Source organism: Budorcas taxicolor, chromosome X (genome assembly GCF_023091745.1).
Source record: "Budorcas taxicolor isolate Tak-1 chromosome X, Takin1.1, whole genome shotgun sequence".
Classification (NCBI taxonomy): domain Eukaryota; kingdom Metazoa; phylum Chordata; class Mammalia; order Artiodactyla; family Bovidae; genus Budorcas; species Budorcas taxicolor.
Genome location: NC_068935.1, coordinates 62,508,070 through 62,535,321, shown reverse-complemented (window position 1 = coordinate 62,535,321; position 27,252 = coordinate 62,508,070). Strand labels below are relative to the sequence as shown.

Genomic DNA, 27,252 nt, shown 5'->3' with positions numbered 1-27,252 from the left:
ATGGGATGTAATATGTGCGTGGTCCAGAAGCCGGAGGAGCAGTACAAAGTGATGCTGCAGGTAGGGCTGCCCGGCCGCGGGGGCGAGGGGCGGGGGAGCGTCACCTGGGGGGGAGGGCCCGATGGAGGGGCCGGAGGGCCCGGAGTGGAGAAGGTTACGGAAGCATTTTCGTCCTCCGTCTCTGGGGCGGTGGGTGTTGGTGTCCGTGGGAACCAGGCACAGATGTGGGGGCGGATGGGAGTCCCTGCGTGGAGATCGGGGTATGGGACGCATCCCTGAGGCGCTCGATTGATTGCGAGGCGAGCCCTGGATCCCAATCGGTCTGGGTCGGGAAGTTGGGCTGAGCCCGGGTCCTCTGCGCGAGCACCCCGGAACCCGGAGCCGGGCAACGCGTTGCCGCCGGCGCCGGCGCGGGACGGGGGTTGCATAGCAACGGCCTGTGTTTCCCTGATCTCGCTGGCCCCGCTAGCCCCGGGGCTGGGGAAGGGAGGTGGGCACTCACGGAGCGCCGGGAGGCGGGGGCAAATCGCGGTCCCCTTGGGCCAGGGGTACCGGGGCCCCAGGACCCCGCCGACGCCCAGCCGGCGCGATCAGGTACCTCCCCCAGCAACCCCTCTCCGCTCCGGCCCTGCCCAAGCCAACGGTGGGCTCCCAGGCCTTCGGGGCCTCGGGTGAGCGGCCGTCGCCGGGTTTGCTAGAAGGGCAGCCCGCGGCCGTCGGTTCCCGGCCCGCCCTGTGCCCCGCAGGGCCTTTGGGCGGTGGGTGGGTGTGTGGACCGGGCAGTGCTCGACGCCCAGAGAGATGAGAGACTCCAGGTCGCGCTCTCGGACCCGGAGCCGTGCTCCTTTGCCTGTGCGTGGCGTGAATTCGTGAGTGCGTGCTTGTGCCCCGTCTGTGTGTGCGCGGAGACTCCTGCCACCCCGTCTGTGTGTACTTTCTCTGTGAGCCCTGAGAACCGTCTAGAGACGTGTCCTGGATGGCTTGGTCTGAGACGTCCCCCGGGCTCTGTGGAGGGAGTTCAAGGTCAGAGGTGGGGGAGGATCTGGACCCAGGGGCAGACCGGGCGCACCCAGGTATACGTTTCTACTCTGGGTTTGTTGGTCCGGACCGGGCGCACGTGCAGGTCGAAGAGGTGCTGGCTGGGAGAAGGCGGTCTCCTTAGAAAAGTCGGGGAACCTGCAGGCATTGGCGGTGGCGCGGGGGAGACGGGGGAGGACGCCGGAGCGCTGAGTGTGTGGTGGGAGTGTAGGTCCTTGGGCCCACCGGGGTAGAAGCTGGCGGCGGGCCGGACGCGGACCAGCCTGGTGGCTCTCCTCCCCGCCTGTCCCAGGCCGGTCTCTGTGGACGCGCAGGCCTTCTGCTTTCCCGGCTCGTGGCTCTCCGCCTTCTTTCTGCTTCAGCCCCCCCTACCCGCCCCGCCTCCCCCCTACACAGCCCCGTGGTTAGTTTCATCTGTCCTTCCAGGTGTTTGGAAATCTTGGCTTGGCTATTACCATTTCCCCTCCTGCGATCGGGTTCGAGAATGACCCAGGTTGGGATCACTAGAGGAGGCCGTAGGGTGGAATCCCACGGGTCGCCCCCCCACCCCACAACCCCAGCCCCGTGCTTGGTTTCATCTCTCTTTCCAGCTGTTTGGAAATTTTGGTCTGGTTATTTCTATTTCCTCCTGATGCAATCGGGTTGGGGGATGACCCAGGTTGGGGTCACTAGACCAGTCGGTCCTGTGGAATCCCAGTGGTCTGCACCAAGGCTGAGGGGAGGGAAGTTGGGGGGGGTAGGTGGTGGGTCGATGAGGCCATGCCATCCCATCTTCACGGTTGCCTTTTCTTGCAATCATTCCATCAAACGGCAAGCAAATCCAAAGCTCTTGAGTTGGCTCTTGATGGTAGTAGCACTTCATTAAGGGCCAACCCCATGGGGATGTGTGGAAAGTGGAAGGCAACCTGCCCCACGCTGCAGGCCTGAGTTGAGCCAGCCAAGCTTGGGAGAGGATGCTGCTGTGATCTTCTGGATTCCCCAGGGCAGGAGTGGGTGTCCTCAGATCTGGCTGGGTCGGCCTTCAGGGAGGCTCCCTGTTGGAGGAAGGCTTGAGGTGAACCTGGACAGGGAAATCCTGGGCCAGGGTTTTCTCCTGGAGGGAGACCCCCAAGCCCTAAGTGACCAGCTCCCCCAGGAGATGGGTCTTTTTCCTTTCCTAGTCTTTGCCAGCCCTCACCGACCAGGCCCTGGGGACGTTGATCTCTTTTAAAGCTCCCACAGAAGTTTGGACAGAATCGGAGACTGGTTGTGGTTTGATTTTTACCTTTTACATCTTTACATTGATCTTTTAATTTTTACTGCGCTATAGTTGATTTATATTATTGTGAATTATTTATACTTACGTCTACTTTTTTTTAGATTCTATTTCCATATAGATCATTACAGAGTACAGAGTGGAGTGCCCTGTGTTACACAGTATGGGTGCATTTTTTTAGAAAAGAAACTGTCCTTTCAAAGGAAAATCAAAGAGAATTTGAATTGTAAAAAATCTAGAGAGGAGGGAAAGCAATTAGCTATCCCAGATGAGCTATCAGGGAGCTTCTCCTGGCTTGAACCTCTTTTCAGAGGGAAGAAAGTTTTTGTCCAGAAGACCAGCTTCCAGGACCTCTGCTTACCCACCACTTAAATTCTGGTGCTTCCCAGTTTCAGAGATGCTTCTCCACGGCTTGTCCATACGTTCCTGTGGCCCCAGCATCTTATCAAAATAAGGAACCCCCCCAGGACACAGCGCAGCCCAGACACGCACAGACACTTACACCACTTGCCATGTGGCTTCCTTATGCCCTGAAGCTCTTTCCTAGGTCCCCAGTGGCCTCTGACTCCCAGGTTAAGAAGTCTCAAGTCTCTATTCTAGCCTTGATTTCAGACCCTTTTCTCCAGATGATTCACAGGTATTAAAAAAAAAATGCACACATACAGAGCTATATTGATGTATAATCCACATACCCTTGCAACATGTACAGTTGAGTGGTTTTTAGTATATTCAGAATTGTGCAACCATCACCAATTCCAGACCATTTTCATCACTTTAAAAAGAAACATTAAACCCATTAGCAGTCACGACCGCATTCGTGCCAGTAGCTCCTAGGCTCTGGCAACCACTAGTCTACTTGTCTTTATGGACTTGCTTGTTCCAGACATTTCATTTCAATGGAACCAGAGTCATTTTAGGAACTGTATGATACCTGATCTTTTGTTGTCCAGCTTTTTTATCATGTTTTTAAGGTTCTTCCACATTGTAGCATGTTCTCGGTTCAAAATTTCTTTTTATTACTCAATAATATTCCATTGTGTGGCTATATACCACATAATATTTATCATCATCCAGTGATGGACATCTGACTTATTGCCACCTTTTGGCTAGTGTGAACAGTCATCCTGTGCACATGAGTGTACAAATACCTGTTTGAGTCCCTGCTTGCAATTCTTTCGGGTAAATACCCAGAAATGCATTTGCTGGATCATATGGTAATTATGGTTATTATTTTGAGAACTGCTGAACTCTTTTCCACAAAGCCTACATCATTTTACATTTTACATTCTCACCAGCAGTGTAAGAGGATCCTAATTTCTTCACAGCCTCTCCAACACACGTTTTAGATTAGAGCCAACCTATTATGCTAAATGCTTTTCAAATGCATTTCCTGATGAGTATCCTTCCTGTACTATTGAGTATTTGCTTATCTTTTCTGGAGAAATGTCTATCTTTATGCCTTCACCACAGCTTTTACTAGAGCTTTGTAAATAAATTTTGAAGTGTGGGTCTTCCAACTTTGTACTCTTCAAGATTGTTGTGTCTGTTCCGGGTCACCTGAATTTCCATATGAATTTTCGAATCAGTTTGTCACTTTCTGAAAAGCCAGCTGTGATTTTGTAGGAATTGGGTTGAGTTCATATTGAATATTGCATTGAATAGATATTGAAATTGTATTGAGTATTACATTGAATTTGGGGGAGTATTACCCATGAACATGGGATGTCTTTTTATCCCACTTGTGAAATCTTAGTTCCCTGACTAGGGATTGAACCTGGGCCCTTGGCAGTGAAAGCACAGAGTCCAAACCACTGGACCACTGGGGAATTCCCCAGGTTTTCAATTACTTTTGCCAATGTTTTGTACTTCCGTTAAATGTATTCCTGAATACTTTATTCTTTATGATGTTATTGTAAGAGTTGTTTTCTTAATTTCGTTTTCATTTTTCTTATCACCACTGTGTAGAAATACAATTCAGTTTTTTGTATTGGTCATGTATCTTGCAACCTTATTAAATCCATTTATTAGCCGGAAGAGTTGTTTTGAGTGGATTCCTCAGGATTTCCTATATATAAGTAGAGATAGCTTTCCTTCCTTTCCAGTCTGTATGCCTTTCATTTCTTTTTTTGGTGGAGCCTTGCGGTTCCTGGATTAACTAGGGATCGAACCCCTACCCTGTGGAGTGGAAGCACCGAGTCTTAACCACTGGATGGCCAAGGAAGTCCCGTCTCTTGCCTTTCTTTTTCTTGCCTACTTGCTCTGGCTAGCACCTCCAGTGTAATGTTGAATGGAAGTGGCCAGTGGGCATTCTTGCGTTGTTCCTAATCTAAGTGGGGAGGCTTCCAGTCTTTGTCCCATGAGTATGAAGTTAGCTGCGGGTTTGTCATAGATGTTCTTTACCAGGTGGAAGAAATTCCCTTCTATTCCTAGTTTGAGTGTTTTTATCATGGAGGGTTGTTAGATTTTGTTGAATGGTTTTTCTGTAGCCACTGAGATGATCCTGTGGTTTTTGGCCCTGGGTTCTTCTGATGTGGTCTATCACAGGTATGTCAGAAGTGCAGCCTGTCAGAACCCCAGTTCCATTTCTGTTGTCTCAGTCTTGTCTTCCAATGATATTTAACCAACTGTGGATGCTGGGGGCCTGGGGGCATAGGGAGAGCTTGGAAAATCTGGAAATGACCCTTAGTGGGGGGCTGGGTCGTGCAGGTTGTTAGGAAGAGGAAGAAGCCAGGTCACAAAGGGTAGAAAGGACGATAGTCTGGTCACCGTACACTGAGACACCAAAGCGCCTTCAAGAGCCATTCCTGGTGTCCCTGCTTGCTGGGCCTGTGTCCTTCTCTCTGTCTGACACCATGACCCCTTGTCCTGGATCTGTCTGAGCCATTGATAGAAAATTCTAGAAAGGCAAACTATAGTGACAGAAAGCAGATGGTGATAATGTGGGGGGGCCCTGGTGGCCTGAAAGGGAAAGTGTTACGTCACTCAGTTGTATCTGACTCTTTGACACCCCATGGACTGCAGCCCCGGCAAGGTCTTCTGTCCATGGAATCCTCCAGGTAAGAATACTGGGAGTGGGTTGCCATCTCCTTCTCCAGGGGATCTTCCTGACCCAGGAATTGAACCTGGGTTTCATACATTGCAGCCAGTAGGGAAGACCTGCTGCTGCTGCTGCTAAGTCGCTTCAGTCGTGTCCGACTCTGTGCGACCCCATGGACTGCAGCCTACCAGGCTCCTCCATCCATGGGATTTTCCAGGCAAGAGTACTGGAGTGGGGTGCCATTGCCTTTTCCAAGGGAAGGCCTAGTGGTTAGGATTTGGAGCTTTGACTGCAGTGGCCCAGGTTCAGTCCCTGGTCAGGGGACTGAGATGCTGCAAGCTGGCCTCAAAAACAAACAAACAAAAAGCAGGTGAGGGGCAGGCAGGTCAGTATTTGCAGGGATGGTGGAAGGGGTGGGAGGACCCTTTTGGGTATGATGGAGATGGTCACTCTGTTGGTTGTGGCGATGACTTTACAGATGTACACATACCCCTGATATAAAAACTTTTCAAACTGTATGCTCTAAATACGTGCAGCTGATCATATGGCAATTATACTCCGGTAAAGCTTTAAAAACAAGGCAAAAGGAGAAGGGGGCGGCAGAGGATGAGATGGCTGGATGGCATCACTGACTCAATTTAACATGAGTTTGAGCCAACTCCAGGAGATAGTAGAGGACAGATAAGCCTGGCAGGCTGCAGTCCATAGGGTCGAAAGTCAGACACGACTTAGCAACTGAACAAAAACACATACACTTACCAAAAGCACTTCTCTTACCAAAAGCACTTGGGAGCACTTAGCTCAGCAGGGGCCTCTGGTAGGGCCAAGTAAGTCTTTCTTACCTTCTCCTTCAGGGCCCCTTCCAGGGAATATAATGTGTGGAGGTACTGAATGGCTCCCTGACTCAGTTCCTCAGCTTCTACATGTGCCACATGGGAATACAGAGGGCCTGCCTCCTGGCATCACTGCCATTGAGAAATCAGCAGGGCATTTGGTCCCCTGGAATCTCATCTGGGTGGGCAAGGGGTTGTGGACATCTGATCAGGCACTATGGAGTGGAAAGTGGATGGAGAAGGCCTTCCTCATGGACCTATCACAATGTCCAGTGACAGAAGAATGTCTGATATTATTGTGAGAGTTTTCCTAACAGGAAAGAAGGGGGAGGGACTTACCTGGCCCTCCCGGCAGTTAAGACTCCGCCTTCCAAGGCAGTGTGTTCGGGACCAGTCTGGTCCCGGAACTAAGATCCCACAGGGTGGGGTACAAAACCAGACGGGCCTTGAGTTGTGAAGTAGAACGAATGAGATGAATCACGCACTGGACAGATACTGAGATGGAGGTACAGAGTCCTTCTGCACATGAGCCATGCCGAAAGAAGAAAGACCGAGAAGCTGGGGTTCAGAGCTGGAAATAAAGGGAATATTTTCATTTTGCATTGATCACTGAGGAAGGCTTCATTTGAATGAAAAGAATATTTCAGTCTTTATGAAGAATATTATTTGGATTACTGCAAGACATGGCCTTTGCCTTTGGGCCAACCAGGTTAGCCCAGAGGTACATAGGTGGGAGGAGGTTTTCCTTTGTCATCCACGGGTGCCTGGGAAGCTGTGAGCACACAACCAAGGATGACCTTAAGAAGTGCTTTGCTTTGCTTGTCCATCGTGGCTTCAGTGGGGCATCCTTCACTCCCAGCCTCTCTCCAGGCAGGGCTTGAGAGGTGTCTGAGAGGCCTGCTCATCCCTAGAAAGGCAGGAGGTTCAGGGCTGCTGGGTCAGATTTCAGCTTGCCCCTGGCTGGGCACCACCCACCCTTTGGGGAGGGCTTGGGGGGAGGAGAGACCCTGTGAAGCCCTTGCCTGTGGTCTGAATCCCTTCCAGGTGCCTGCAAGTTCCAGTTCCTCAAAGGGGCGCTCTGGGCCAGCACAACTACCCTGAGGCCCTTGTTAAAATGCAGAATCTGCTTCAGCAGGTCCAGGGTGGAGCCTGGGATTACTCACATGCTCCCAGGGGATGGATATCCGTGCTGCTGGTCTTAGCCTACACTCTGAGCAGTGAGGACCTCGAGCGGGACTTTGGATCAATCCGTGAACCCACAAATTCCATCAGTATCACCTAGCAAGTGAGTTTATTACAAATAAAAGGGAGGAGGCCTCAGCTCATATCTATCAAATCAATTTCCAGGGATGATTGTCCATGTGGGGCCCCCAAGGGACATAATCTGCTCTTCCAGGCTACGTGCAGCTAAACTGAGCCTCTTCACGTCACCCACATCCTTACCAATAACCCACAGGTAGCTCACATGGGAACCCAGACACACAAACCATCCCAATACTAAAGGATCCGTTGAGATGAAGGCTTCCTGCGTGCTTCATTCTCTCCAGTCCTGCCCCTGGGTAGAAAGGGTGGGTAGAGTTTTAGGGGTGGATGGTATAGCTTGTCCAGGCAGCCTCAACTGGGTCAGTCACATGTTGGCATGTAGTGCTGTTTCTCTGCTAGAATTCTAACAAATGAAGGCATTTTGCAGCCACCAGTGCAATTCATCCAGTTGAACTGATCCAGCTGGGGAGCATCCTTGGGTGGTCAAACCATGAGATGAAAGTTGTTGAGGAAAAGAGTCCTTGGGTCTCAATATATCACCCAGATGACTTGTGCATTAGGAAGGGAGAAGGCAGCTTTACCAGGGAGAGACTGAGTGATCAAACTGAGCTTCCCTCACACTGCATGGGGAGGGACACAGCCTTCCCTGGGTGGCCGCTCTCCTCAGAAGGCCTAAGCTGAATCTAACCAGCAAGAAAGGAGGCGAATCCAGACCCTGGGACTTGCTATGAGGCCAGTGCCCTGGACTCTTCCAAGAGGTCAGTGTCATGAAAGTTATTTTTCAGTGCATGGGTTGTTGTAGATTACAGGAGACTGGAGACCTAAGAGACTTCCCAGGTGTCCCTAGTGGTAAAAGAACCTACCTGCCAGGGCAGGAGACATAAGAGACATGGGTTTGATCACTGGGTCAGGACGATCCCTTGAAGAAAGGCATGGCAACCCGCTCCAGTATTCTTGTTTGGAAAATCCCATGGACAGAGGAGCTTGACGGGCTACAGTTCATGGGGTGGCAAAGAGTCAGACACAATTGAGCAGTGGAAGAGGAAGTGACAAATAGATTCAAGGGATTAGATCTGATAGATAGAGTGTCTGAAGAACTATGGACGGAGGTTTGTAACGTACAGGAGGCAATGATCAAAACCATCCCCAAGAAAAAGAAATGCAAAAAGGCAAAATGGTTGTTTGAGAAGGCCTTACAAATAGCTGAGAAAAGAAGAGAAGCAAATGGCAAAGGAGAAAAGGAAAGATATAACCACCTGAATGCAGAGTTCCAAAGAATAGCAAGGAGAGCTAAGAAAGCCTTCCTTGGTGATCAATGCAAAGAAATAGAGGAAAACAATAGAATGGGAAAGACTAGAAATCTCTATGAAAATTAGAGATACTAAGGAAAAATTTCATGCAAAGATGGGCACAATAAAAGATAGACATGGTATGGACCTAACAGAAAGTGGAAAGTGAAAGTTGCTCAGTGTGTCTGACTCTTTGTGACCCCATGGCTATATGGAATTCCATGACTCTGTGGAATTCTTCAGGCCAGAATACTGGAGTGGGTAGCCTTTCCCTTCTCTAAGGGATTGTCCCAACCCAGGGATTGAACCCAGGTCTCCTGCATTGCAGGCAGATTCTTTACCAGTTGAGCCACAAGGGAAGCCCAAGAATGCTGGAGTGGGTAGCCTATCCCTTCTCCAGCAGATCTTCCTGACCCTGGCATCGAACCAGTCTCCTGCCTTGCAGGCGGATTCTTTACCAACTGAGGTATGAGGGAAGGACCTAATAGAAGCAGAAGATATTAAGAAGAGGTGGCAAGAATACATAGAAGAACTATACAAAAAAGATCTTAATGACCCAGATAACCACAATGGTGAGATCACTCACTTACAGACTTCCTTGGTGGCTCAGAGGGTAAAGCGTCTGTCTACAATGCGGGAGACCTGGGTTCAAGCCCTGGGTTGGGAAGATCCCCTGGAGAAGGAAATGGCAATCCACTCCAGTACTATTGCCTGGAAAATCCCACGGACAGAGGAGCCTGGCATGCTGCAGTCTATGGGGTTGCAAAGAGTTGGACATGACTGAGCAACTTCACTTCACTCACTTAGAGCCAGACATCCTGGAGTGAGAAGTCAAGTGGGCCTTAAGAAGCATCATTAAGAACAAAGCTAATGGAGGTGGTGGAATTCTAGCTGAGCTATTTCAAATCCTAAAAGATGATGCTGTGAAAGTGTTGCACTCAACATGCCAGCAAATTTGGAACACTCAGCAGTGGCCACAGAACTATTCCATTGTTCATTCCAATCCCAAAGAAAAGCAATGTCAAAGAATGTTCAAACTACTGCACAATTGCACTTGTCTCACACATTAGCAAAGTAATGTTCAAAATTCTCCAAGCGAGGCCTCAACAGTATTTGAACCATGAACTTCCAGATGTTCAGCTGGATTTAGAAAAGGCAGAGGAACCAGAGAACAAATTGCCAACATCTGTTGGATCATAGAAAAGCCAAGAGAGGTCCAGAAAAGCATCTATTTCTGCTTCATTGACTACTCTAAAGCCTTTGACTGTGTGGATCACAACAAACTGTGGAAAATTCTTCAAGAGATGGGAATACCAGACCACCTTACCTGCCTCCTGAGAAATCTGTATGCAGGTGAAGAAGGAACAGTTAGAACTGGACATGGAACAACGCACTGGTTCCAAATTGGGAAAGGAGTATGACAAGGCTGTATATTGTCACCCTGCTTATTTAACATGCAGAGTTCATCATGAGAAATGCTGGGCTGGATGAAGCCAAGCTGGAATCAAGATTGCCGGGAGAAATATCAATAACCTCAGATATGCAGATGACACCACCCTATGGCAGAAAGCAAAGAGCTAAAGAGCCTCTTGATGAAAGTGAAAGGTGAGTGAAAAAGCTGGCTTAAAACTCAACATTCAAAAAACAAAAATCATCGTATCGATCCCGTCACTTCATGGCAAATAGATGGGGAAACAATGGAAAACAGTGAGAGACGATTTTGAACTGTGGTGTTGGAGAAGACTCTTGAGAGTCCCTTGGACTGCAAGGAGATCAAACCAGTCCATCCTAAAGGAAATCAGTGCTGAATATTTATTGGAAGGACTGATGCTATAAAGAAGGCTGAGGACACTGAAGAATTGGTGCTTTTGAACTGTGGTGCTGGAAAAGACTCAAGAGTTCGCTGGACAGCAAGGAGATCAAACCAGTAAAGGAAATCAACCCTGAATATTCACTGGAAGGACTGATGCTGAAGCTGAAACTCCAATAGTTTGGCCACCTGATGTGAGGACCTGACTCATTGGAAAAGACCCTGATGCTGGGGAAGATTGCAGGCAGGAGGAGAGGGATGACAGAGGATGAGATGGTTGGATGGCATCACTGACTTGATGGACATGAGTTTGAGCGTTGTTGATGGACAGGGAGGCTTGGTGTATTGCAGTCCATGGGATCTCAAAGTGTCAGACACACTGAGTGAACTGAACTGAACTGAGTGACTAACGCTTTCACTTTCAGGGAACTAAGAACCAGGTGTGTGATCCTTGATTGGGTCCTGGATCTGGGGGAAAAAAAAGGTTATAAGAGCATTAACAGTATAATTGGAGAGATGATTGTGTCAGTGTTCAATCCCTGAGCACATTAGGGTGTCGATTTCCCAGGAGGGGAAGCTTGGTGCAGCTTTTTGCTTGGGAATGTGTGTGTTGAGACAGGAGGGAGCAGGTGCGTTGGATCTGAGTAAGCGGCATGCAGACGTCCCTGGGCAGATGCCATGGACAGATGTGCTGATGGCCCTGTGAGTTGACAATTTTCCAGCTCCAGAGATGGGAAGGCATGAATGAGGACTTCTTTCTGGGCCCCTGAAAAGAGCCTGCACTGCTCTGGGCATCTCCTTTCTGGGTCCCGCGGAGCCAGACACCCAGTTGCATCCAAGGTGTTCCTGGACACTGGCGACAGCAGAGCTGAGCTAGCCGGTGGGACTGGGCGCCAGGGCAGAGGCTAACTTTGGTTTCTGTTCTGCCTGGCCTCGGTTTCCCTAATCTGCAGAGTGGGGTTGGGACAGGCAATCCAGCCGTGGGCGCCCCTCGAATTATGGCGTCAACCTCCTCCTCCTCTCCTGACCCTGGTTGAAAGGGGCGTTCCCCAGACCTTCCAGGGGCCCGCGGGGCCTGTGGGACCCCCAGTCATCCGGGCCAGGGCTCTTTTCTCTGACTACCCTCTTCGCCCGGCTCAGAGATTCTCAAATCAGAGCATCTGGGACGGATGCTGAGGGCCTTCCACCTGAAGCCCCCAGCCCCCTAGAGCCGGGCCGGAGAACCACCAAGGCTGGGGGCGGGGGCGGGGGACCGGAGGGGTAGGGGCGGTCGATCGGGCCGCGAAGCGCGGGAGAGACCCGGCCTGAGCGCGGGGGACCGGGCCGGCTAGGCGGCCCAGCCTCGCTCGCGTCGCCGCAGCGGCGCGCTCTTTGTCTGCGGCTCGGTGCCCGGGGGGCGGGGCGAGCGCGCCCGGGCCCCGCCCTCTGCCGCCTCGGCCCCGCCCCGTCCCGGGCCGCCACCGCCTCGCCGCGGGCGGAGGGTGGGGCAGTGCCTCCGGCTTAGCTGATCGGGCCCCTGCTTGATCCCGACTGCGTCGCCGAGCTATCTGCGTTGCTGTTCCCTGACCCCTTGCTCCTGTGTCCTCTCGTTGCCCTCATATCCCCACCATGTCCCACCGGAAACCGATGTCCCTTCTGCTGCTCCACCGCCATTTGCCTCCCTCTTGCCCCCTGCCCCCCACCACGTGTTTCCCTCGATTCCCGCCCCCCCATATACTCCCTACCTTTTCCAGGTCTGTCCCTCACTGTTTTTTGGCATTGAAAAAATTTTCGTCTTCTGAACCTACCTTTCCCAACAAGCATTCAAATGCTCTCATGCATCTGTCCTGGTAGAAAGCAAACCTAGCGCTCTCCCACACCCTCAAGCCCCTTCCACCCCATTCTCTGCAAAAGCTCCCAAAGGCTGAGTCTATACAGGCCGGCTGGGCGCCCCCCTCCCCGACTGCCCTCTTTTAACCAACCTAGAGGGTCCTTCTGCATCCTGATCCCATCCAACCTCCCCTCCTTGGTACACTGTCTTGCCCAGCTTCCCTTCTTCACTTTCCTTCTCTCTGGGTGACTAAGCTCTGTATCTCTCTCTGCAACTGCTCAATGTCAAGGTGCCTTTGGGTCCTCCTTGGGCCTCTTATCTCTGCCTACACTCAATCCCTGGCTTATATACCTCCATCTCAGCATTTATACACTTCCCTGGTAGCTCAGATGGTAAAGTGTCTGCCTACAATGCAGGAGACCTGGGTTCGATCCCTGAGTCAGGAAGATCTCCTGGAGAAGGAAATGGCCATCCACTCCAGTACTCTTGCCTGGAAAATCCCATGGACAGAGGAGCCTGGTAGGCTACAGTCCATGGGGTCGCAAAGAATCGGACATGACTGAGTGACTTTACTTCAGCATTTTAAGTCAACAGTCAATCCCTACTTGAATTCAACAACAATGGTCATATGACACTTGGTTTGGTGGCTTGGTTGGAGATGCATGTAGGTGGAGTAGGGGATATCTGCAAGTCTTAGGAACTTCAAAGCAGAGATCAAGATTTGCATTGGGGCTTCCCTGGGGGCTCAGTGGTGAAGAATCTGCCTGCCAGTGCAGGAGTCGTGGTTCAAGCCCTGGTCCGGGAAAATCCCACATGCTGTGCAGCAACTGAGCCCATGTGCCAAGAGAAGCCACCTCAATGAGAAGCCTGTGCACGGCAATTCGAGAGTAGCACTGGCTTGCTGCAACTGGAGAAAAGCCCTCACAACAACAAAGACCCAGCACAGCCAAAAATTAACAAATTAAAAAACTTATTTTTTAAAAAATGATCTGCATTGAGTAAAACCAGTTCCCCAAGTCCTACCTCTCCCCCACCTCTGCGTCTTTACCAGTGACCCGCATCTCCGTGAGGGTGCCTGTGGTCTCTGTGGGTTCAGGGAGCAGTTTTAATTTTTTATTGTGGGCAACGATGTATGTCATAAAGTTTCCCATTAGTGACATTTGAGTACTTTCAATGTGATGTCATTGTCACCACCACCTAGTTCCAGAACATGGTGGTCACTCCCAAAGGGAACTTCCTACCATTATGCAGGCTCTCCCCACTCTCTCTTTGCACTCCTTGACTTTCTGTCCCGATGGGTTTGCCTATTCTGGAATCATCAGCATGTGGCCTTCTGTGCCTGCCTTCTCTCACTTGGCTGGGCTGCTGGGCTGTATTCATCCATGTTGTATTATTAGCATGTATCAGGACTTAGCTCCTTTATATGGTGGAATGATCTGCCGGGTGGATGTTCCCCCATTATGCTTATCCATCTGCTGGTGGACATGGAGGAGGCTTCCAAATTCTGCCTATTTAGAAAAATGCTGCTGGGAATTTCCCTAGCATTGCAGTGGTTAGGACTCAGCGCTTTCACTGCTGGGGCCCAGGTTCAATCCCTAGTCATGGAACTAAGATCCCCACAAGCTGTGCCACGAGGCCAAAAAACAAAAAAATAGTGCTGATATGAACATTTGTGTACAAGCTTTTGTTAGGGTGCCTGTTTTCCATTCTTGTGGTTACGCTGGATTGTATGGCAGCTCTAGAGAGTTTTCCACATCCACTGTTCTCCATTGACATTCCTGCAGCTTCATGCCCTCCCTTACCACCCTCCTTCTATTCCCTCTGATTCCTGGAGAAGCCCTGTGGAGACAGCACAGCAGGACCTTGTGCCTGGAATCCTTGTCCTCACCCCCTGGGACCCCACTCAGTGCAGGAGCGGTGGGCAGTGACCCAGGCACCCAGACTCTCTCCCCTGGTTCAGCCTCTGATGCCTGAACCGGGGGGTGAGGGGAGACCTCCCCTTCCTTGCTAATCTCCCCAACTCCCTGGATTGTTAGAAGGGTATTCCCCTGCCCACCATGACTGCCTCCCACTTAGCCTTTGGAGCTTGGGTTGGGCCAGTCCCTGCGCCAGCTTTATGCCAACTGCGTCTCCTCTCCCCTGTTCCTCCCACCCTCACCGCTTTCCCAGCTGCCACAGGCACCTGCCCTCTGGTTGTCAGAGGGGTCCCACCCCAGGGTCTGGCTTACTTTGAGGGGCTGGGGTAGGCAGGGCCCCCCTCTGAAGGCAGACTTGGGGGCCTGCTGTCTTCTCCCCCCTCTCTGACTGGTGCCTCGTGGGTCAGTGTGCCCCCACCCCGGGGCACAGACATGGGGCTGGGGGAGCTCAGGGCCCATTTCTTGGCCACCCACAGAAAACCCCTTCTGCAAATGCAGCCCTAGAGCCGGTGGTGGGGTGCACATGGGGGAAATAAATGGAGGGTGGGAGGGAGCCTGCTCAGTCCTGCCCTAGGCCTGAGACTAATTGACAGCCCCATGACAAGGCCCTTCTCAAGCTTTCCAGAACCAGCTTCCTGGTGTTCCCTGGGGTGGGCACTGCGATCCACTCAGGGGATCCAAGGTCCTGGGAGCTGCCCCTTCTGTTTTAGGGACACCTGGGCAAGAGCGTGCCTCCCCTGCCCTTCCCCAGCTCAGATCTGGATGTGAAGTCTGATGTGACTTCATCACCACTGCTCCCAAGGGGCCTGAGCACAAAGGCTGCACCCCTCCCCCTGCCCTGGGCCAGGGCTGCCCAGGGGCCTGGGGCCTCAGGAAAAAACTCAGAGCAGGGCACAGGCTAGATTGTTCTTGTCTGTTTTCTCTAGGTAGCCAAGTAATGTTTACGGGAGAAAATGATATAAAGAACAAAGGACGAAAGTCACCTAGAAATACTAGCTTCCAGAGATAACCAGCCACTGCTGGGAGAGTCGCTCAGTTGTGTCCCACTCTTTGTGACCCCATGGACTATACAGTCCATGGAATTCTCCAGGCCAGAATACTGGAGTGGGTAGCCTTTCCCTTCTCCTGGGGATCTTCCTAACCTAGGGATCCAACCCAGGTCTCCCACCTTGCAGGCAGATTCTTTACCAGCTGAGCCACCAGGGAAGCCCAAGAACACTGGAGCGGGTAGCCTTTCCCTTCTCCAGGGGATCTTCCCGACCCAGGGATCAAACCCAGGTCTCCCGCAGTGCAGGCAGATTCTTTACCAACTGAGCTATGAGGAAAGCCCCAACGCTGACATTCTTCCATTTTCATGAATTTCCTTCTAGTCTTTAAAGAAAGGATTGTGTAATAATACTGACGCAGGTACCAATGAATATATATATATCAGGCGCGCCCATTCCAAATAGTTTTCACAGCCCCGTTCACTCTCCAAGCTGCATACTTGTGGCACTACGATGCGCCTGTGGGCTCATACCTCCCTTCCCACCTGTACCCCATCAGCTCTCGAAACTGGGCTCACACTGAGCTCTCCCAGCAGGTGCTTGATAGTTTATTATGAGACTTGTCCAGCAATGCTATCTTTTTGAAGTCCATGAACAGTTTTTCAAAAAACAATTTAGCCATGGTATATAAAGTTGGGAAGAAAGCAAATTCTCAGATCTTCATTTCCCTGGAACAATGTTTCTATATATTACTTTGCAGTCTTTTACCTTAAACATACATTTTACATGATAGTCATCAGAATTCATGTGTCATTTTGTATCTTTTTTGAGAAACGCTTGTTAGAAAACTCTGGTAGGGCAGCTGTACATTTCCATGAGGCAGATACTTGTACTAAAGACTACTGTAAAGTTTTTGGCATTAGAAATAATGCTGGTACCTCCATACATTAAATATAGAATGACCATATGGCCCCAAATATTTGCAAACAGGGTCTTGAACCCTTGGAGACAAATGTTCACTGTAGTGTGATTCACAGTTGCCAAAATATAGAAACCAACGTGTGTTGAGGGATGACCGATTTATTCACTCAGTGCAGTTTTCTGGAACAGGTTGCAATATTACCCATAAAAGAAATGAAGTACTGATGTCTGCTGTCATATGGGCGGACCTAGAAAACATTTTGTGGAAAACTGCCAGACATACTGGACCACCTGTTCTAGAATTCCACTTAGGAAATGTCTAGAGGCAGTTGCAAGAAAGAAGGATTGGTGAGTGCCAGGGCGGGGTGAATTTGGAGAGAATGGGTAGGGGGGTCTCCTTTTAGGGGCTGAAAACGTCCTGGAATTAAATAGATGTGACGGTTACATGACCGTTCAGAGGCATGAAATGCCACTGAGTTGTACACCTGAAATGGTTAAAATGGTAAATTTGACGTTTGCTGTATTTTCGCACAATATAGAAAATAATGAATGCTGCTCTGTTCTGAATATCCTTATCATTCATGTAATATAAATTCTGATCATTTTAGGATCTATTATTTATAAGAAATATACTGGATAAAAGGATATGATGAACATTAGCAAGGTTCTTTGTAGTTATCAAGATTCCTCCAGCAAGTTAACCATCTTGTGTTCGGGGGTGAAACAGCTCAGGCCCACACAGAGCGCCCCCGACTGGGGATTGCTTCTGGGTCTAAGCAGGAGCCGGGTGCCCCAGCTCTGCCTGGGAGACAGACACGGGTACAGCGCTGAGGGCCACTTGGAGCACTTCTCCTCAGCCAGGGTTGTGCCATCGGTCCTTGGGCCCGCTGACACGCACCCTGAGCCTTTGACATCCCACGCTGGGAGGCAAGGCCCACGGGTAGCCTCCAGAACCTGATGAAAGGCGAGTCACCCTGAAACCGTCTGCTTGGCATTCTCCCTGGGAGGGGGTGGTTGCCAGGCCTGGCGTGACTCTTGGGCTTGGAAGGGACATACCGGGGCATTTCGCCTTAAGTGAATGTAGGTGTCTGTGAAGCAAGAAAGAAGGGCGTTGGAGGGAGAGAAGGCGCCACAGGGGCCCAGCAAATGAAAAAGCTTGGCTGGAGTGCCAAGACCATCTCCACCCTGTCCACAGCTGCCACCCCGGAATCCCCTCCAATTCAGCCAAAGCCCCACCTTCTCCCCCCATCCCAGGGGTACCCACCATCCACACACCCCCAGCCCCTACTATATATACTCTGTTCCCTGCCCCTCACCAGCTGGAGATACCAACCGTGGTGGGCATGTCTGGGTGAATGGATAGTCGTGCCACGTTCTGCTCTGAGTGCTTTTTGGCTGGTCCTGGAAAACGGGCATTAAGAGACATCCACCTGACAGATGAGGAAATGGGGGAGGCTAAAGGATTCACCCAGGACACAACACCTGGGCCAGAAACCTCTGCGCCCCAAGTCTCACCCCTTCCACATCCTAATAGGTGATGGCAGCTGTCCATCCACGTGGATGTGTTCTGGATTGTTTCTCGAGTATTGCGTGTGTAGTGCCATCCAACCTCGACGTGGGCCTTGTGGGTCTTAGTGTTCTTCCCATCCCTGACCCATCCCTCCCCTCCCCTGTCCAGGGGGTTTCAGGTTTGTCACCCAGAGGTACATTTTCTCCTATCTGTGATGTTCATAAGCATGTGTATTGCCACAAACCACATGTACAAATATACCACAATTTTTGGATCCATTCTACCAATGGCAGATCTGCACTCTTTCTGGCATTTACATCCCAGTATCCTGAAGGGGCATCTCCTCAACCCTCCTCAAAAGGGTTCAGGATCCCGTTTCCTAGAATCCCTGCTTCCCTATTGAGTTCTGGATTTTTCCAGTGTCCTGTTTAGTTCAGTTCAGTTCAGTCCAGTCGCTCAGTCATGTCTGACTCTCTGTGATCCCATGGACTGTAGCACGCCAGGCCTTCCTGTCCATCACCAGCTCCTGGAGTTTACCCAAACTCATGTCCATCAAGTCAGTGATACCAATCTAACCATCTCATCCTCTGTCATCCCCTTCTCCCACCTTCAATCTTCCCCAGCATCAGGGTCTTTTCAAATGAGTCAGCTCTTTGCATCAAGTGGCCAAAGTTTTGGAGTTTCAGCTTCAACATCAGTCCTTCCAATGAATATTCAGGACTGATTTCCTTTAGGATTGACTGCTTGGATCTTGCAGTCCAAGGGACTCTCAAGAGTCTTCTCCAACACCACAGTTCAAAAGCATCCACTCTTCAGCACTCAGCTTTCTTTATAGTCCGACTCTCACATCCATACACGACTCCTGGAAAAACCATAGCCTTGACTAGACGGACCTTTGTTGGCATTGTTCTGTAGGAGTTCTTTATTCTGGATAATCTGGTGTCCGTTCTGTGCCTGTCCTAACTGTATTTATGATGTCTTTTGTTATCCAGAAGTCTTATAGTGTAACACAGTCAGAGTGATACCTTTTTCCATTCTTGTTCGCCCATGTTTTATTTTCAGGCGATTCCCTTGCTGTCTGGTGGTTAGGCCTGGGTACTTTCGCTGCCATGGCCCACATTCAGTCCCTGGTCTGATCCCTGGTCAGGGAACTAACATTCCACAGGTCGTGAGGCCTGGCCAAAAGAAAAAGAAAAAATGGCTTCTCTATGTCAGCACCATAAAACCACTTTTCTCACTCGTCCAAGCTAGTTTTAAAGCTCAGTCCATTTAGGACTTGGGTCCATTTCGAATTAGCTTGGTGTGGGTTTGGAGCAGTGGCAGCCAGCCAAGGAGGTGGGGCGTGCCTCTGGCGGGTGTAGACTGTGATCTTACCTTGTGGGGGACTCTGATGGGCTGGCTTCGGTTCACACCTGTCCAGACAGGAGCAGGGACATTTGAATGGTGGCTTGGCCCGTGCACACACCTTTCTCTTCTTCTTCATGGCTGAAGGATGAGGGAGCATGAGAAGCGCAGAATACCCCTTTGATCCTTGTCCTGAATGTCGCCATCTTGTCCGTAGCCCTCACCCTCCCCGGGAGGGGCTCACATCTTACTTGTCCTGCCCTGTTCCTGCCCTTTATTAGCTCTGGGGGCTCAACAGGATGGCTGAGGAGGAGAGGAGGTTGAAGGCGCCCCAGGCACTCGTGGCAGGAGCAGCCCCAGAATTCTAAGCCTCTGCACCCAGAGCTCTGCTTCTGCCCAGTACCACATGGGTCAAGGATCGGATGGCTGCAGGGTTGTCACAGGGGTGGCCTGGATCTGCGTGTGTGTGCCCATCCCTCTCTTGACATCCCAGCCCACCCCGCTCTCTCCTCCCACTGCCTGGACCCGGTTTCCATGGCAAAGCTGTGGCTGGGTATCTTTTCCAGGGAGAAGTACATCCTTGTTTCTCAGCGTCACCTGAGCATCCCACTGCACACCATGAAAATGTGAAATACGCCTCCTTCCGAAAGTCCTGAGCGCAACAGCTCCACACGTCCCCTTCTGGACTTAAGGGCAATGGGGCATCAGTTAATGTTCCGAAAAGCCCTGGTTGGGAGTGTTTGTCGATTTCCGTGGTATGAATATTCCCACCATGACCACCACCCCGGCATCACCGATCTCTGGGTTGGGAAGAGACGCACAGCCACCCACCATCCTGTGGTGTGTCCTTCCAGACACACTAGACTGAAGGAACCCTAAGGGGCTAGATAACTGGAAAATATAGTAGTTAGAAAGCCATGAGTTTGGAGGATTCATGGCCTTTGTTTTTAAGATAATTCATTTAGTTGTACGCTTGTACCATTGAGAGGTCGATACTGGATGTGCATTAATGGATGCCTCAAACATTCCCTGACCCTTTTCGTTATGCTAAGGGCTTCAAGGCCAGTCTGCCCATTCCCTTGGCCCCCAGCCTTAGCCAGACCGGCCTTCACACACCCCCTCACGTACACAGCAGCTGGTCCTTTTCTCCCACGCACCTCCCTTCCCTCCTCCATTTATAACTGCAACCTCCCTGGCTCTCTTGATCCTCTAGGGCTGTGCTGATCACATTCTACAACTAATATCTGTTTCCTTGATACTCTTTGATCCAATAATTCCTCTTCTGGAAATGTTCTCTATCACCGCCTAGATTATACAAAGACATACATAGATAACAGGTACAGAATGTACAAATAAAAGGTGTCTCTGCAACCTTCTTTCTGATTGAGAACCACTAGTTATAGACCAAACCAACACAGAGTGGATGGTCCATGCATAGGCTGCCTGTAGTCACAAAGTGGGAAATGACCAAGGAGGAGATATGCCAACAATCACAGCTTTTAGATCCCTGAGATGGTGGGTGATTTCTGTTTTCTTCTTTAGGATTAAGTCTTTTTCAAATGTTCTACAGTAAAATTATTTATTTGATAATTAGACGAACCTGATTAAAAAATCTTTCCCGACTATGGAAAGATTGGGGAGAGAGGGAAAAATTTCCTGAAATTGCTGTCTACAAAGGACATACCCAGGTAGCTACAAGATGACTATCTGGGTTCCATGACTCAGAGGAGCCACTGGCTGTCCAGGGGTCCTTAGGACTCTGTACTTTCCTGGAACGACACTCAGGGGCTGGGCTGTTCTTGACAGCCCTGAAACCACGATTTTGCAACTATACTGGCCATCTTGGTGAAAACCCTCATTCCTGGAGATGCCCAACTTGGGGGAACACTGTCACAATTGAAGACTGGGAAAACCGTGGTCTTATCAGGGCAACTTCCTCAGCCCCTATCTTGGGCTCGGGTGTGTGGCATCCTTTTCTCTGTGGCAAGCCTTGGCTGCCTTGAGGATGGAGATCCAGTCCTTCAAGCCTTTTTGCTCTTCATGGCCCTGGCATCTGAACCCGTTTGTGGACTGACTTCTGTTGCAGAAGGCAGTCAAGGTCTCCCTCCCAACTCGGATGCTCGAAGGAGCAGGAGGGTGGCCCAGTAGGACTCTAGGCGAGGCTCCCCAGCCCTCGAGGTGTGGCCCTGCCATCCCTAGATGGCTCAGTGCGGTGGTGGAGGGGGCCGGGGTCAGCAGGGCCCCGGCACATCCTCACCGGGGCATGTCTCTGCCACAGGTGAACGGGAAGGAGCTCTCCAAGCTGTCTCAGGAGCAGACCCTGGAGGCCCTGCGTGCCTCCAAGGAGCCCCTGGTGATCCAGGTGCTGAGACGCAGTCCCCGCCTCCGGGGGGATGGCTCCTGCCACGACTTGCAGCTGGTGGACAGTGGCACTCAGACGGACATCACCTTCGAGCATATTATGGCACTGGGCAAGCTGCGCCCACCCACCCCGCCCATGGTCATCCTGGAGCCGTTCGTCCCGTCTGAGCTGTGAGTCGCCCTCAGGAGGGCCCTGGGCCCTGCCTCCAGAGAGGGCACGCCACCCCGGGTGGCCATCCCAGGCTACCCAGAGCTGCTATGTTGTTGCAGCTCTGGGCATGGCGGGGAAACCCCGACTGGGTGCCCTCTATGGCAGAAAGCAGGCTCCTTGGCCTGCAGAACTGACTGTTACACCCCAGGGCTCAGGAATCTCTGGGCTTCTGGCCTCTGGCTGGAGGCCAGCTGGTTTTGGGCCTGGGGGGTCTGACATGCAGGCTCCCCATTGTATCTACAATGGGAGGATCATCCTGGAACCTTGTTGCCAGAAGGTTGGGGTCCTCAGATATTCCTCCTCCTTTCTCTCTTCTCTGCCAGCATCACCCCTCGAATCTTCTTGCATCTTTGTCTGTTCCATTCCTCTTCCTGCTTTCAGCTTCCTCCATCCCTTCGACTTTATTCTTTGGCCCGCTTGGAAGAAGGGCCTCTCCTCCGGGCTTGATGGCTCATGACCATGTGAGCGCTGACTCGTCTCACTAGAGTCTTCCGGGCAGCAGGGAGGTGGTCCTGTGGTCCCCTCCTCTGCAGAGAGGCAGACCCAGGGATGGCAGTGGCCAGGCTTAGCCTCGGGGCCAGGAGGGCTGCCTCTGAATGGAGGCTGGGTCTTGCTCCGCTGCCCAGCCATCCTCCAGGGCCTGGATAACTCTTGGGGGCACTGCGTGAGTGGGTCCAGTGCCAGCTGAGAGGGGCACCTGATGACTGGCATGGTGAGAGGCATCGAGCTGGGGGTCAGGACAGGATGGTCCAGGGCAGGGTGAGGAGAGCTTAGGCACGCCTGGGTCCTCGGTGCAGATGACCTCGCAATCCTGTTCAAGACATATTCCTGGTCTCTGCCTGGGTGCGTGTAGCACAGGAGGAGGGGTATGGAAGAGGTAGCTGGGCTGCCACCTGATGCCCCGCTTCTCCTGGGCAGCCCCCCCATCAGTCATGAGTATTATGACCCAGCGGAGTTCATGGAGGGCGGCCCGCAGGAGGCAGACCGGATGGATGAGCTGGAGTACGAGGTGAGACGGGCGGCCAGCCCTGGGATAGCTGTTGGCCGCCCAGCTCGGGCCTTGGTCGCGCTGCCCCCAGGTGGCCAGACCTCACAGTCCTGTCCTGTGCGTGGCTTTTAACTCGGGCCCAAGGGCCAAGTTGGGCTGAGTCGGGGAGGGCACACGTGAGATCCCTTGCTTGGTCTGTGTTGCTGAGTCTGTGTCTCATGCCTGTGTCTATCCCATGAGTCCCATGTGTCCTCTGTGTGTGTGTGTCCTGGGTGTTTCCTGGGGTAGGGGAGACCACGGGACCTGCGTGCTGTTTGGGATGGTAAGAGAGAGCCTTGGGAGCCAGACTGATGTGACACAGTCCTGGGGTCAGGGCTGAGCTGAGGCTGCCCCCTCCCACCCCCCGACCTCCCCGTGGCTTCTCATTGTCTGTTTCTTCATCCCCCACTGCAGGAGGTAGAGCTGTATAAAAGTAGCCACCGGGACAAGCTGGGCCTGATGGTCTGCTACCGCACAGATGAGGAGGAGGACCTGGGCATCTACGTGGGAGAGGTATGAAGCTGGGAGGGGCAGGGGTCTTCTTGAGGGCTCCACACAGCCTCCCTGTGCAGCAGCCTCACTGTGCAGCAGCACCCAGGAGGGCCCAGGGCCCCCTGGGGCTCTAAGGCTGGCCAGGAGGAGCCCGCTTAGCACCACAGGGAGGCTGCCGGTCAGTGAGGCCAGGGCAGCCCATGGCTTCCGTGTGTGTGTGCAGTCAGCTGGTCCTCCCCACAGGCCCCGGGCTTGTAGTGAAAGAGCCCTTCCCAGCAATCACAGGGATCCTTCTCCTCACCTGTCTGCTGTGCTCAGAAAGTCAGCCCCCTGTTTGCTTGTGGGGTTGCCCCGAGGCAAGACTGCCCCTTCCTACCAAATGGGCACCTTAGTGGAGGGGGCCAAGGCCCCACTGATGCTCGTGCCTTGCAGGTGAATCCCAACAGCATTGCAGCCAAAGATGGCCGGATCCGTGAGGGAGACCGTATCATCCAGGTGAGGTTGGGGGACAGGCTCTCCCACTCAAAGCCTAGCCTGAGGCCGGGCAACCCCCCACCCCCGTGCCTGAAACCAGGCTAGGACTCACCTCCCTGCTGTACAACCACGCCCCTGGCTCCTGTGTGCCCATGGGACCTGTTGGCATGGCAGGTCCCTTGTTAGCCTGTCCCTCTGTGCCCCCGACGTGAGCAGGTCTCCCACTCCACGTGTGTCTCTGAGCACACGTGCTCTTGGGTGGGCCAGGCGGTCTCTGTCCATGGCATATTCCACTTGCCTCTATCTTGCCAGACTCCAAGAGCCCGTCCTGGCCCAGGGCACTTGCTTTGCAGCTCTGGGGGAGGGGGACCCCTGTAGCTCAACTGGGGCCTGCTCCTGAGCCAGCCCCGGGATCTCCGCTGATGGTCCCTGGCCTGCTGCAGATAAACGGCGTGGATGTCCAGAATCGGGAGGAAGCGGTGGCCATCCTAAGTCAGGAGGAGAACACCAACATCTCTCTGCTGGTGGCCCGGCCCGAGAGCCAGGTGGGTGTGTGCTCACTCAGGTGTCCTGGGCCCCTGACCCTGGGTTAGGGTTCAGGCTTTCTAGCACTGATGGGGGGTGGGGGGGTGTGATTCCAGGGCCCATTGCCCTCTCTGGCCTCTGATGAAAGGGGGGGGCTCTGGGGTGGTCCTTGAGGCCATGGGGACAGCACAGGCCTGTCTCTGCAGCTGGCAAAGCGCTGGAAGGACAGCGACCGGGACGACTTCCTGGATGACTTTGGCTCTGAGAATGAGGACGACCTGCGGGCGAGGAAGCTGAAATCCCCCCCGGCCCAGCAGGTGAGGAAGGGGGGCCGGGTGGGGAAGCGGGTGCCGGAGGGCAGAAGGAGGAGGGGGTTGGGGGGGGTTGTAGGAGATGGAGCAGACCCTAAAGAAGCCCTTGTAATCCCCACCCCCTGGTGACATCCCCCCCAACCCCACCCTCCCACCCGATGGGGCCCTCACTGAGCGGGACTCCTCTTGCTGCCCCAGCTTGGACACGAAGAGGAAAAAGGGGCCCCCGAGGCAGGCCCAGGCCTGCACAACAGCCAGGAGCTGGACAGTGGGGTGGGCCGGACAGACGAGAGCACCCGCAATGAGGAGAGCTCCGAGCACGACCTGCTGGGGGACGAGCCCCTGAGCACTGCCAACACACCTGGGCCCTTGCGCAAATTTGGCCTGCAAGGGGATGCCCTACAGAGCCGTGACTTCCACTTTAGCATGGACTCCCTGCTGGCCGAGGGCGCGGGGCTGGGCAGCGGTGACGTGCCAGGCCTCACGGACGAGGAGTACGAGCGCTACCGTGAGCTGTTGGAGATCAAATGTCACCTGGAGAATGGCAACCCACTGGGCCTGCCTTTCCCCCGGGCTGCGGCCAGCCACGGTGCCCTGGATGTCAACCGCAACGAGAGTGCCGGCCATGAGCTGGCAGTGCTGGAGGAGGAGCTGCGGCACCTGGAGTTCAAGTGCCGCAACATCTTGCGGGCGCAGAAGATGCAGCAGCTGCGGGAGCGCTGCATGAAGGCCTGGCTGCTGGAGGAGGAGAGCCTGTACGACCTGGCGGCTGGCGAGCCCAAGAAGCACGAGCTGTCTGACATCTCCGAGCTGCCGGAGAAGTCAGACAAGGACAGCACCAGCGCCTACAACACGGGTGAGAGCTGCCGCAGCACCCCACTACTGGCCGAGCCCCTGCCTGAGAGCCCCCTGCGGCGGGCAGCCGCAGCGGCGGGCAACTCCAACCTCAACCGGACCCCCTCAGGAGCCCCTGGCGTCGCCCAGCCCAAGGCCGCTGCCCCTCCTCCCCCGGGGAGCCCTGCCAAGTTCCGATCCCTCTCCCGGGATCCCAACGTGGGCCGGAGACAGCACTCGGCTGAAGAGCGGATCCGCCACGGCCCCAAGACAGGGGTGGCCCTGGAGCGTGTGGGCCCTGAAGGCAGCCCCTACCTGTCGCGGCGCCACCGCAGCCCAGGCCAGGAGGGCGAGCACTACCACAGCTGCCTGCAGCTGGCTGCCCCACGCGGCCTTGAAGATCTGGGCCCCGGCCCCTTGAGTGTGGCCGCTGGCCCCCGGGTGGGTGGGGGGGCCGCGGCTGTGGCCCCCGAAGCGCCCCGCATGGAGTGGAAGGTCAAGGTGCGCAGCGATGGGACCCGCTACGTGGCCAAGCGACCGGTGCGCGACCGCCTCCTGAAAGCCCGGGCCCTGAAGATCCGCGAGGAGCGCAGTGGCATGACCACCGATGATGATGCGGTGAGCGAGATGAAGATGGGCCGCTACTGGAGCAAGGAAGAGCGGAAGCAGCACCTGATCCGGGCCCGGGAGCAGCGGAAGCGGCGTGAGTTCATGATGCAGAGCCGGCTGGAGTGCCTGCGGGAGCAGCAGAACGGAGACAGCAAGGCCGAGCTCAACATCATCGCCCTGAGCCACCGCAAGACCATGAAGAAACGAAACAAGAAGATCCTGGACAACTGGATCACCATCCAGGAGATGCTGGCCCATGGCACGCGTTCAGCTGACGGCAAGCGGGTCTACAACCCTCTGCTCTCGGTCACCACCGTGTGAGCACCCTCTGTGCTCCCGGGCGCGGTCTAGCGACCTGGCCAGATCCCTGTCTCCCGCCCTCGCTTAGCATCTAGCCTGTGTCTGTGTGAGCGTGGGACTTTGCTACCCAGACAGAAGCCCCCGCAGAGAAGGGATGCCTCTCCTCATCAGCAACTTCCTTCTCCCCAAGGAGAGTGACCACATCCACAGTTGGCCTGGGGACAGACCTGTATCTGCCTCCCTTCAGCCGTAAGGGGTGTGTGTGTGTGTGTGTGTGTGTGTGAGACATGAACCCAGGCACATGTATGCACACACACATGTACTTCCCTATAGAGTGGCTACTTGGGGACAGGGAAGTCTGCTGAAAAGGAGAGGCAAAGAAGACTGTCCTAAGCACAAGAGAATGTCCATTATTTGTAGACAGAGGCAACCCTGATTTTTTGTGGCTCTTTCCCTTTTCTGTGCTTGCTAATTGTTTTGGTTTGTTTCTTTTGTTTTGTGGACCTGCTCTGGAGCCTGGCAGCTCCTTCAGGCAGCCTGACCAAGGTGGAATCCCCAAGTGATGGCTGGGAAGGAGGGGGTGGGGGGAAGAAGGGACGGGAGGGGGGCGGTTTTGGGGTGGGAGGGAAGGTGGGGAGATGAAGGCAAGAAGGGGAAGCAGCTTTGCAGGGGGCCTCCTGTCCGAGGTGTGGGGACAGGGAGTGTAGGTGTGGCTTGCCAGGCTCACCCTGGAGGTCACCTCCTTCCCTGGTGGCCGTGGGGACAGAAGGGGCAGTCTCCATCCAAGACATCAGCGAGCCCAGGCTGTGTCAGACGCCCCTGGAGCTTGCCTTCTCTCCTGAGTGGCAGGAGGGGTCCAGAAAGAAGCCAAGTCCCCTGAGTTGCAGCAGAAGACCCTGGTGACGAGACCCATATGGAGCTAGGGAGCACCCAGGCACTGAGCAACAGGCAGGTGCTGCCAGCTGGGCGGACTGGGGAGCAGATGCCCTTGCACCTCACTTTGCCAGTGTGGACGGGGCCCCCCTCAGGGACCTGTGTATCAGTAAGAGCTGGCCTCAGGACCCTTCTGCAGTTCAGAGGGCCTCAGATGGGAGGC

At 53.4% G+C, this 27,252-nt stretch overlaps 1 protein-coding gene across 1 annotated transcript; it reads left to right on the top strand.

Moving 5' to 3' along the window:
* Positions 1 to 26,177, top strand: PDZD4 (PDZ domain containing 4). Its single transcript, XM_052663435.1, has 8 exons — positions 1 to 60; positions 21,291 to 21,544; positions 22,503 to 22,593; positions 23,026 to 23,124; positions 23,536 to 23,598; positions 24,021 to 24,122; positions 24,309 to 24,419; positions 24,612 to 26,177. Exons 1-8 carry the CDS (start codon positions 1 to 3, stop codon positions 26,175 to 26,177), a joined length of 2,346 nt encoding a protein of 781 aa, XP_052519395.1.
* Positions 26,178 to 27,252: the final 1,075 nt, after the last annotated feature.

What these genes read in the sequence shown, in the direction of transcription:
- PDZD4 (XM_052663435.1), top strand. Translation starts at nt 1, where the DNA reads ATGGGATGTAATATGTGCGTGGTCCAGAAGCCGGAGGAGCAGTACAAA. An exon ending in CCGTTCGTCCCGTCTGAGCT is followed by an intron (nt 21,545 to 22,502) that starts GTGAGTCGCCCT and finishes TCTCCTGGGCAG; the next exon opens with CCCCCCCATCAGTCATGAGT. An exon ending in AGGGAGACCGTATCATCCAG is followed by an intron (nt 23,599 to 24,020) that starts GTGAGGTTGGGG and finishes GGCCTGCTGCAG; the next exon opens with ATAAACGGCGTGGATGTCCA.